Source organism: Erpetoichthys calabaricus, chromosome 6 (genome assembly GCF_900747795.2).
Source record: "Erpetoichthys calabaricus chromosome 6, fErpCal1.3, whole genome shotgun sequence".
Classification (NCBI taxonomy): Eukaryota; Metazoa; Chordata; class Cladistia; order Polypteriformes; family Polypteridae; genus Erpetoichthys; species Erpetoichthys calabaricus.
The window spans coordinates 43983299-43995724 of NC_041399.2; the positions used below are offsets into that span (position 1 = coordinate 43983299).

Consider the following 12426-nt stretch of genomic DNA (forward strand, 5'->3'; position numbering starts at 1 on the left):
GTTCCCATGTTTGTGAGAATTTTACTCCAGATACTTGAGTTATGTTTTGATATTGCAAAGATGTGTGTGCTGTGTTAATGGGTGACACCAAATTAGACTGTCGTGAATGTGTCAGGGACGTGCGGTCAGGGGAGGGAGGGGGTGTAGAGCCTCACCAGTCATCATGAAAGGTAAAAAAAAACTAATAATAATAACATAAAATAAATTTGGGCACTGATCTGTGCTGTAAATTTGTTTTCTAAAACTGGAGGGGGCGCACGTGAGTCCAACAGGTGCTTGTTGCTGCTGTTGTTCTAAGCAGAGGCTCTGGGCACCAATAAGTTAGCGATATCAGAAAGTCAAGTGCACTGCAGTGGTCTGTTTATTTTTATTTTTTGTTCCGACTGACTGCCAAAATGGAAGATTAAGACTTTTAAAACTAAATGAAAATAAGGAGGACTTTTACAAGAAAGTGACTGAGATTTTCATGGAGAAGGATAGGCGCATGGACGTCATTTACAAGAAAAGATAAGACTATAAACGGTTTTCAATTTTATAAAAAATGGGATCAGACTAAGAAATAAAACAATTCAATATTTAAAAACTAAATTTTGACCTTAAATAAAATTGTTTTTCTTGTTATCCTTTTATTGAAGAGTTTGTATTAAAATTGATTAAAGCATTAGAATTAAAAGCTTTTAAAAACAACTAAATGTTTCAATTAAGGTCAAAATTTTTGTATCTCTCTCTATACTTTCATTTGTATTAAATGAGTATGGAATGGCAATGGCAAATTTAGAACACATGGAGGGTGCCGAGAAATGCACTCTCTCTGCTCTCTCGCCGCTATAAATGTAACGTTCTTTCTAAATATGCACCTTTACCAATCTGTGTATGTAAAGAAATGCTGATGAGATATGAAACCTCACCAGTAGTCAATGTGCATGCTGCCAATTGAATAGTGGATAAGCTACTCTTTTGGGTTCATATATTCGTAAATCTGAGTCTGAAGGAGTCAGTGCCTCACCAGCCATGAACCTCACCGCACGTCACTGGAATGTATGAATGTGCAGTGTGCTGGGGCCTCATCGTCAGCTCTGATTCCAGTTTCTGATGCTTTTGGGGAAGCTTTTGGCCCTTCAGTAACCTGGATTATGCATGTTCAGTAATGGATGGAAAGTTAGGAGATGGATATGGGTGTGTATGTTTATTTTTTTTTTTTTTTATTAACTTCTTTAATAAGTGGCACTGGATCTGTTAAAGAGATTATGTAGAGTAAAGTTGCAGTATAGGGTACATTTTGACACCAAATCTTTGCTAAACTCAGTATGATTCCTTTAGGTGTGCTGCAGCTACACGTGCTGGTTTGTGTGATTTACTGTATATGTTACTCTAGTAATTACCATTTTATATTTGCTAATTATCTATTGGTTTATCTTTATGGAAATGTCCATGAACTAGAACAATTCAGTTAAAGACAATAGATAAGTACTGGTAAGCTCATATTTATTGCTTTCTTTTGATCCATTTTGTCACCAGCCAGCTGCTGTAGATGTGGCATCAGATAACTCCATACTGGACAATATTTAATTGACTATCAGCTATGGAAATAAAAAACAAACATTCATGCTTTGAGTGCTCTAGTGTCCTCACACAATTTAATGGCATGCAGGTTAGGTGGGTTGGTGATGCTAAATTGGCCCCTAATGTGTGTGTGGGTGTGTTAACCTTGTGATGAACTGGTGCCCCGTCCAGAGATTGTTCTTGCCTTGTTCCCTGTGATTGCTGGGATAGGCTTCAGCTGCCCCATCACCCTGCTCTGGATAAGTGGGTTAGGCAGATGGATGGATCATGCTTGTTATTTGGATTCTGTTGGCTCTGCATTTAAGACTGTTGTTAGGGCTGTAGAGTTACATTTTCTGATTGCTCTAAAATGAAACATCCTTGCATGGCACAACTCCGATTGTTCCTGCCTTATGCCTGATGCTTGCTGGGTTGTGCTCCAGCTACCCAGTGACCCTGCTCAAGATAAGCATATTTGGAAGATGGATGGATGGCATTCATGCACTGAATTTAAAGTCAGTCACAACAGTCCCTTTTAGAATGTCTAGTCTTCAGTTATTGGCTGGAAGAAAGTAATCTTTTTTATTTACGTGTGTCTGAACTGTTTTGATAGTCAATTGATTGTTTAACACAAAGGTAAAAATGAATAGGATGCCAATAAGTTTTTAAAAGCAGCCACGGATGATTCCCATTGCTAAGTAATGTCTCCACTCCAAAATCACATGCCATTCCATAGAAATAAAAATGTTCCCTTTCTCAAGGTTAGATATCATGTTTGCGTGTGTCAAGGTTAAGCTCAAGCTGCACCCCCAGCTCTGTCTCCTTCCCTTTTTTGTTCTTCTCCTTTTGGAAGTTTCTTTTATTTGTTAATGGTTTTCAATTGAAGAGAAAGCCTAAGGGTGGGACCTTCGATTGCTGCTAAATCCTCTGGTGGGCTCCCAATTATGGCAACAACCTGAGATTGGTTAAAAGGGTCTTCTCTAGCTTCAGGCCTTTGCTGACACATTGAGTGTTTTCTGTGTACACTGACCCTGCTCTAGTGTCTGGTTTCTTGGTGCTCTTCACACTTCGTCTTTTAATTCACATTTTGTTCTTGCTCTAGACTTTTGGTAAAATACTGGATCTTGGAATTTGTTGGATTCAGATTGTTTTCCTGTTTCTTAATGTAAGAACAGATTTACTACTGCATGAGATTAACAGATTTTTTACTCTGCCATTCACAATTGCCTGAATGCTAGTTTAAATTAAATCCCTCTGATAATCGCAGCCATGGTATAAATTATATATATATTTTTTTAACCAAACGTTGATGCAACCTTCAATTTAAAGAGATTCTTTCAACGGCGCACAGATAATGTCTTTCACATAAAATGCTTAATCCCTTGCTAACCATTAAACAACATGGAAAGAGTTCTCAAGGCTAAATAAAGCATAGCTTTTTCATGTAAATTCTTAAACACAAGGGGAGGTATAAACACCATATTGTATTAAAAGAAAATTGGCAATAAGGACATCGGTATTCATAAAGATTTTTATTATCTATTTGTATTTACTGGTGTGCATTCTGGTTCTAATTAGTCACTAATTGTATGGTAGATTCCGAAAGTATTCAGTCCCCTTCACTTCTTCAGTTCTTACTATATTGAAGCCTTAGGCTAAGATCATTTAAATTCATTTTTTCATTCATCAAGCAACAGTCAGTACCCCAGAATGACAAAGTAAAAACAAGATTTTAAAAATTAGTACATTTCATAAAAATAACAAAATTAACTCAAGTATTCAGACCCTTTTCAGGTGCTTCTCATTCTATTGATCGTCATTGTTTCTATACTTTGTTTGGAGTCCACATGTGGTCAATTCAATTGATTAAAAATGATTAGGTAAGGTACACGCCTATCTATAGAAGGTCCCACAGTGGATAATGTGTATCAGAGTGAAAATCAAGACACGAGTTTTAGGTAATCACCTACAGGACTTAGTGGCACGATTGTGTTGAGGTACAGATCTGGGGAAGGCTACAAAAAAATTCCTGCAGCATTGAAGGATCCCAAGAGGACATTGGCCTGCATGATTCTTAAAGGGAGCAAGGTATGAACAACAATGACTCTTCCTAAAGCTGACTGAGTAATCAGTAAGCATTGGAGAATGCCCATAGTAAGAGAGGTGACTAAAGACCCCATGATCACTCTGAATCTCCTCCAAAGAAGCTATGCGGAGATGGGAGAAACTTCCAAAAAAACAACCATCACTGCAACACTCCACCAATCTAGGCTTTATGACAGAGTGGGCCGACAAAAGGCTCTCCTCAGTTAAAGACACATGAAACCCCATAACTATGAGAATAGATGTCTGATAAAAAGAAGATGGAACTATCTGGCCTCAGTTCGAAACTTCATGTCTGGTTGAAACCAGGGACTGCTCATCACCTGTGTAATATTGTTCCAGTGTTGAAGCAAAGTGGTGGCAGCATCATGCTGTGGGTTGTTTTTCTGTGGCAAGGACTGGTTGATCAGAAAGGGTTAAGGGAAACCTGAACAGTGCTTAGTAAAAGATTTCCTTAATGAAAACCTGCACCAGTGCACTCTGAACCTCAGGCTGGGCCAAATTTTTGCTTGCCAATAAAAAATTGACCCAAAGCACAAATCAAAAACACCAGAGTACTGGCTTAGGGACAGCTCTGGGGATGTCTTTCAAGTGTGCAGCCAGAGCCCAGACTTGAACACAATCAAATATCTCTGGAGAGATCTGAAAATGGTTGTCCACTGGCTGTCTCCATCCAACCTTATAGAGTTTGAGAGGATCAGCAGAGAACAGTGGCCAAAACTCCCAAATTTAGGTAGTGCAAACCTTTTCATATCAGACCCAAGAAGACTCCAGGATGCAATCACTGCCAAAAGTGCTTCAACTACGTATTATGTAAAGGGTCTGAAAACTTGGGTCAATATGATATGTCATTTTTTTTTATTTTTCAGAAGTTTGCAAATATTTCTAAAATCATGTTTTCACTTTATTTGAATCCTTCATGAATTTACTATATGTGCATCACCTCTGTGGTGTTCATCATAATTACTACAATCAGTTTCAACTAGTGGAAATTGACTGCATTGGCTGGAAAGTGGTACATGTTGCTATCTGAGATGTTCCATCAGGTGCTGTTCATAGGTGGATATGTCTTTGCTCTTTTGAGCACCAATAGCAATGTCTGTGTAACAATAAACAACCCAAAAACTGGGTGACCCATTTTCTGATGCCAATGGAATGTCAGCTTACACATATGGTGACTCCTATTTCAATTCAACAGTTTTAGCTTTAACCATTATAGAGAACTGGATAACCTCAGATATCCTTCACAACCGCAGATATCAATTTCCCTTCACTCATAAAGAAACATTAAAATAATAATCTGGCAGTGTTGCTGTAGTGTTTTCCCAAAATCACTTTGACAGTTCTTAGCAACACTCAATACATCCTGAAAACCATATGTAAAAACCTTTTGCATCCTGTGTGTTTTTATCTTATCTGCAACCTTGTTGTGGTGCCGACATCAGCCTTGCAGTTCTCATCAGGATGCAGTATTGAGCTAAGGTTAACAGGAGGATGCCTTGATCAGTGTGCATATTAAATAGGAGCAGGCAAAATTGAGAAGAATCTCATAAAAGACCCAAGCTTTAGCGCTTCCTCTCAACCTCTGCAGACTACAATTGCATTGTGTTGTATTTAGTCATGTTGCCTTTCCAAACTACACTATTACCCCTTTTATTTGTATCTTTAGCCTTTATCTGTGACATGTGCAGGCCCTAAAGGGATGTTAGAGAACAGTATTCTTTGCTTTTCACTGTGGTGAAGTGCACTAGGGATCCGTGGCAGTGTGTGTTTTTAGTATAAAACCAGTGTGCTCGGGATGGGAGGGTGTAGGTACAAACTGTTGCAGCACATTGTGCCCCTGCTGTTTAATGGAGAAACTGTCTGATTGCGCATTCAAATGCAGCTGCAATCAGTTCAGTCGACTTCCTCATTGGTCATTATCAAGTCATCGGCAACCACGAGAGCTTAGGAACCTGAGCAGGATAGAAGGTAATGTAAGTGAAACTGACAGAAAGACTGGAGGTAAAATCAGGAAAACTTAGCATGGTGGCAGAGCTGGTGCAGCTGAGAAGAGGAATGGCAGTCAGGGTAGAAGCTCTTCAGGCAAATGTCACTCCGGCTGAGCAACAGATTGAAGTAGGAGCCGCTGATCGGGTAAGGTATCACGAACGTGAAGGGATGGCAGTGGGACAAAGGAGCAGGGATGATGGTGGGGACACAACCTGAATAGGGTTGACTGAGCTTGTTGGTGGGTGCTTCTACCAACTGAGCAGACCCTGTGGGTGAGCAGCAATGGCGAGGACTAGGAAGGAGTACTGAGGCTCTTGGTTTTTACTGAACCTGATCCTGACTGTGACATTATTATTGATTTTAACCTATTTATGGAATTATTTATTGATTGTAACCTCCACATGGACTCTGTTTTTACTGAGGATTATTAATGTATTAATTGAACTGCACTACACTTTATTGATTGTATAAAAAAGCACTGAGTACTGTTCTAACATATATTTGCTTGTCTGAGTCCTGACTACATAGTCCATCTTGGTCCATGACTATCGGAGTCTGTGTGCAAGAAGAGACAATACCAGCTGTGGCAACCCAGGGGTCATATCCACCCCAAAAAAGTCTTTACAAACACTGACAAAAAAACTATTTTAGAGAAAGAAAGAAAGTGAGAAAGAATGAAATTTCAACTTTAAAAACAAAGGAAAACCACGGCTTCAAATGCTCCCTCAAAAATCACAATTACTTTCCTAACAATTTGTTTGAATTTAATGTTACTTTTTACATAACAATGCATTGTTAATGGGAGCTTGTTATAATTAGAATGTTTTTTGCTTACAGGTGGACATGTTCAAAATCAAAGCTGTTCATCTTGGCAAAATAAACCAGCTTGTTATCGGGCACAGAAGTCAAAGCAGAGGTAATTATTGTGAGAAATATGCTTTACTTACTGTAGATCAGTGGTTGGTCTTTTTTAACTTATGCAGAGAATTCCAAAGCCTTTAGGATTAAGTTTTCGATGTCTGCTATGGGCTTTTTTGGAAATTAAGGACAGTAAGCAAATTGCACCTTTGGGATTTTATATCCAGATCATAATCGCTAGTCCACTGCATGTAAATACCAAATTTTAGTACTTTACATTTTGCTTTCAGCCCAGAACATTTTTATTCTTCAGTAGTTTTAATATTAAAATACAGTAAGTTCTTTATATGAATTTTTGAAAATGTATATCATTCATCAATCCGTCTGTTTATAAATGCACTAAACTGAGGATTTAAGGACACAAGTGGCTGGTGCTTGTCTAACACTCACTGTGGCACTTTGCAGAAAGTTCTGTTTGTCTGTTAATTTGTCAAGAACAGAAAGAGCAACCTTTTATTTTACTTTTAAGTGTTACAAATATACTATATTATAGTGCTTTAAACAGTAATCATTGTGCCAAGATAGAATGATTTTAAAAAATCCTTATACACAAAAAAGACACCAAGGGAATCTAGACAAGTAATGTGAAGAGTGTTAATCATGACAATCATGGGGAGGTTTGAAAAGAAGCAAAGAAACACAGTAAAATAACAAAACTCTGCCACTCTGAGGCTTCCTAACACTTCATTTCTCTATGGCACTCTGTTCAAATTGCTCGTCGCCTCACTTGTGCTCGTCTCCCTGCTTCAAGCTCAATTGACTGAGGACATGGAGATTCTTCAAAGTCTGAACTTGAGTGTATTTCCATAGATTCAGTCCTATCCTGCAGGGAAGTGTTCTCGGTTGATACCTAACCCTTTAAACTACTAGACTTCTGCATAAACTACGTCTCCCAGGTGCCTTTGCAAGAGCCTGGATTATGGCTGCTGATACTAACTAATGGACTGGGAATGTGAGACAACTTCATTGTACATCCCCAGCCTTCATTTCGTGATGTGCATTACCTTTCATTTTGCCTCACTGCCTAGTAGGCCTTTACAGCACCAATCAGGTTACAAGTGAAGAGAAAAAAATTGTTCAAATATCAGCAGAGGTTCCTGATGCTGTTTATCATAAAACATTTCATTCATGGATGATGGTTTTTGATTTCTGAAAAGCACCTTTGTGCCATCCATCTATCCATTATCCACCGCTTATCTGAGGTCGGGTCGCTGGGGCAGCAGCCTAAGCAGGAGAAGCCCAGACCTCCCTCTCCCCAGCCACCTCCTCCAGCTCCTCTGGGAGGACCCCAAGGCGTTCCAAGGCCAGCCAGGAGATATAATCTGGGTCTTCTTCCAGTGGGGCATGCCCAGGGAGTCATCCAGGGGGCATCCTAACCAGATGCCCGAACCACCTCAACTGACTCCTCTCAATGCGGAGGAGCAGCAACTCTACTCCGAGTCTCTCCCGGATAACTGGAACTCCTCACCCTATCTCTAAGGGAAAGTCCAACCACCCTGCGGAGAAAACTCATTTTGTACGCTTGTATCCGTGATCTTGCTCTTTCGGTCACTACCCAAAGCTTGTGGCCATAGGTGAGGGTAGGAACGTAGATTGACTGGTAAATCGACAGCCTTGCCTTTTGGCTCAGCTCTCTCTTCACCATGACGGACCGTTGCAGAGCCCGCATTACTGCGGATGCCACACCGATCCATCTGTCAACCTCCCGCTCCATTCTTCCCTCACTCGTGAACAAGACCCCGAGATACTTGAACTCCTCCACTTGAGGCAATAATGTGTTCCCAACCCAGAGAGAGCATTCCAACCTTTTCCGGATGAGAACCATGGCCTCGGATTTAGAGGTGCTGACTCTCATCCCCGCTGCTTCACACTCGGCTGCGAACTGCTCCAGTGAGAGCTGTAGGTCACTGTCCAATGAAGCCAACAGAGCCACGTCATCCGCAAATAGCAGACACGAGATTCTGAGGTCAACGAACCATACCCCCTCCACTACTTGGCTGCGCCTAGAAATTCTGTCAATTCTGTCATAAATTCATAAAACTTATGAACAGAATCAGTAACAAAGGGCAGCCTTGGCGGAGTCCAACCTCAACAGGAAACAAGTCCAACTTATTACTGACAATGTGGACCAAGCTCCTGCTCCTCCTGTACAGGGACTGAATGGCTAGTAACAACAAGCTTTGTACCGCATACCCTTGGAGCACACCCCACAGGATGCTTCGAGGGACACGGTTGAATGCCTTCTCCAAATCCACAAAACACATGTGGACTGGTTGGGCAAACTCCTATGCCCCCTCCAGGATCCTGGCCAGGGTGTAGAGCTGGTCCAGTGTTCCACGGCCGGGATGGAATCCACATTGTTCCTCTTGAATCCGAGATTCTTTCCATCGACCAAACTCTCTTCTCCAGCACCCCTGAATAGACCTTACCGGGGAGGCTGAGGAGTGTGATCCCCCTATAGTTGGAGCACATCCTCCGGTCACCCTTCTTAAAAAGCTTTGTGCCACTCTTTATTTTTATGCAAGGTTCTTTACATTATTTTATACTTTGCGACTCATAATCGTGCCAGAGTCAGGTTGTCTTTACGTGATGTGCACAAACTTAAATAATCTTGATTTTTAACATTATGAGCTGATCATTTAAATATGAAAAAATATACAGAATCAAGCCAACTGTGTAACTTTGTTTATAGCCACTGAATAATGGACATTCTATTTGTTCATTATTATATTAAGCACAACACGTTCATTTTTGGCGTACACTTATTATAGCACTACTTAATGACAGGAAGAGCCCAACTTCTTTTGTGTTACTTGTCCTTTCTTCTGTCACACTTAAGAAGAAGTACTCAAGTAGAGGACTGTGGAAATGATCTTTTTCCTTTATTATATTTTAGCAGAGCCAAACAACAGCACAGCTATTTTTGTGAAGTGGCTGCCATTAAATTCTCTCACTCTATGGTATTATCATTAACAAACTCCTACTATTTAAAATGTAACTATACAGTAGCAAAATATGTCTGTGGCTATTCACTGAGAAATTGTGGTGTTACTTTTTGTGAAAGACACCTGCTTTCCCTTGTTACATAATTTTCCACAAATATCTGAGTTGTGTGGAAATATGTTTCAAAATTTAACAAACTAAGGTAATAGAAACAGTTAGTCTTTATGGTAAATTTTTCAGTCCTGCATGACTGTAAAGCAAGGAATTTATAAGTGTTGATTTAAATCATTCATTTTAATGCTTCAATGCATTACCTCTTTGCTGAGACTGAACTCCACACCAATTAGAAAAAGTCTTCAGGTTCCTGTCTCAGTGTAGGAGGAAGACATAGTGGTCATTGTGAACGTTGCATGCTCAGTTCTCCCACATTCTCCTGGCTAACATGCGATTTTCAGGAATGGATAAACTGACTTCAATTACAATTCCAAATACAACATTATAGATTATAACAAATTACAAAATTAAAATGTCAAATACAATTACATGTGATATTTTCCTGAGACTCTAAAGAAAAATATGGTCAAAGTAACTTTAAAGGTTTCCATTTTTTTTTATTTTACCAGAAGTAGCCCTGCAACTTCCCTTTCAGAGTAAAAAATATGAAAAATTTTTTTTTAGAAAAATTCAAGGTCTTCATTTTTTTCAAAGCATTTTTAAGATTTCTAACCATTTCATGATCTGCCATTTTTATTTACCATGAAAGGAAGTTTAGCTGCCTATGGCAGCGCAACTTAATTTTTCAGAAAAATATTTCAATTATGTCATTGGGAATAAAAAATATCTACAGTATTTATAAATTATTAAACATTATTGAGCACTGGAGAGAGCCAACAAATCACTGGCAAGAAGACCTGACATGTCCACTTGGCTGTACCCCATCCATCTTCGATCTTCTGCACTTTACTGCATTTACTGTACTACTGTCACATTAGCACTGATGTTTATTTAATTTTAAAGTTTAGAAAAGAGTTCATAAAAGTGCTACCATCAAGAATGACTTAAGTATGGGGAATGTTGCATGACCTACTGTCAGATTTTCTAAAATAGCTAGGCGTAGAGTGGGAAGAGTGGATATCGTAAAGAACTACCTAACTTTCAGGCAGATGGCCATATTCAGGCAGTGTCTAGACTGGTGCTCTTGTCATAAACACTATGGGAACAAAGAACTATAGTCCAACCACATCATTAATAATCCAAGAACAATAACAATAATAATAATAATAATGCTCAAAATGGCATAGCATAAGAGACACAAAGGGGACAAATAAAATTAACACAGCAACAGGACTACAACTGTAGGCTTTGAATGTGTTATTGAAAGTGGATTTATTTATAAGTATAAGAATCTGTCAAATGGGCTTATGTTATGACTTACGTTAAAACTCAAAAATTGACCTCATTTGTTCACTACCATCTGTGATTTGATTGATTACATTCTTCATATTTGCTTATAAGAAGCTAAAAATGTCTCTCACTGAAATAACTCTGATGCTGTGCATTGATTAGACAGTACAACTGCATTCTTTGTACTTGCAAGAGTACTATATAGTAATTAGAAATCATGGATTTTGTGATTATACTAGGCTATTCATTGTATTTCAGGGTTCTAATCTTAATTTATATGTTTATGGGGCTGCATGGGAAGATTAGGATTATGTTGTCACCATCACTGTAATCTACCTATTAGATGGGTAAACAGAAAGGCACTCTTTCTATATACCGCTATTAAAACATTATTTCTCTTTTCACTCATGTAGCAATGGTTCAATCTTTTAGATAATCATGAAATTCAAAAATGAAAAAAAGTTTTCCATCATTCCCCAGTTTCTACGTGTTTTTTGAAATGCATGTATTTTTCCAAGATAGCTTTGCTGTGTCGCTTCACTGTCATGTCCACATATTTCTACATGTTGATTCAACAAATGTGCAAGTGTACTGATCTGTAAATAATTTTCTTTTTGCATGTAACTAGTATTCATGGCAATCTATTAGGTCGCTGTGTCTGCAAATTCAGGATAGATATCAGTAAACAGCAAAATCAGAGTTAAATCATTTGCAAAATTGATTTGGATGGTCAAATAAAAAAAAAGAATATATGCTAAAAACTGGAACTGAGTCACTTTTACCTACAGTCTGAATGTAGCTTTAGTAGCCTGTGGCAACACCCAGACTCAAATGTTGCTGGCATGTACTTTTCAATTCATTTTTACCATCATGCTATTTCTCCAGCATTGCTCCAGGATTAGCGGGACTGCTGCCCAAGTGGTGATACACCACCTTTGTTCTGTAACATTATACAGTATTAGTGTCTTTATAACTTATACTGGTAGCACTCAGCACAAGCCAAGAACCAATTTTGGCAAAGCATCACTGGATTTCAAGGCACATTTACTCACATACCCAGCACATTCATTAACACTAGGCATATTTAGGGGGTCTAGCCAACTAACCTTCTTGTCTTGGGGTGATTTAGATAACCACAAATAAGCATGGATAGAACATACTAACACTACAAAGCCATTCACCAGACCAGAATTTGAGCCCAAGAGTCTAGAGCTGTGAGGCAACAGCAAATTTACTGTGCTATCCTGGGTGGATACATACGTTTACATAAAAAAGGTGAAATGTATCCTACTTTGTGACATTCAGTACTGGTTTGTGCCACAAAAACCATTATTATCTATATAAATTAAATTTTTTTTTTAGACCTAACTGACTTAAATACATTTTTTGCATGTGCGCTTCTGTTGGTCCATCTTAAAATATAGGCTATTAGGGGGGCAAGCCCCTCTGGCACCTTTGGCGCCCAACCCCCAGTTGCGGCCAGTCTACTGCTCACATTGTGAAGAGGGGGGCTGAACGCACCCC

At 39.1% G+C, this 12426-nt stretch overlaps 1 protein-coding gene across 1 annotated transcript in view; it reads left to right on the forward strand.

The window, feature by feature from the left end:
* The window catches only part of LOC114653043 (lipoxygenase homology domain-containing protein 1-like), a 394200-nt gene that overhangs the window by 168243 nt on the left and 213531 nt on the right, over positions 1–12426 (forward strand). Inside the window, 1 exon segment of the mRNA XM_051929357.1 lies at positions 6475–6553. Coding sequence (XP_051785317.1) covers positions 6475–6553 — 79 coding nt within the window.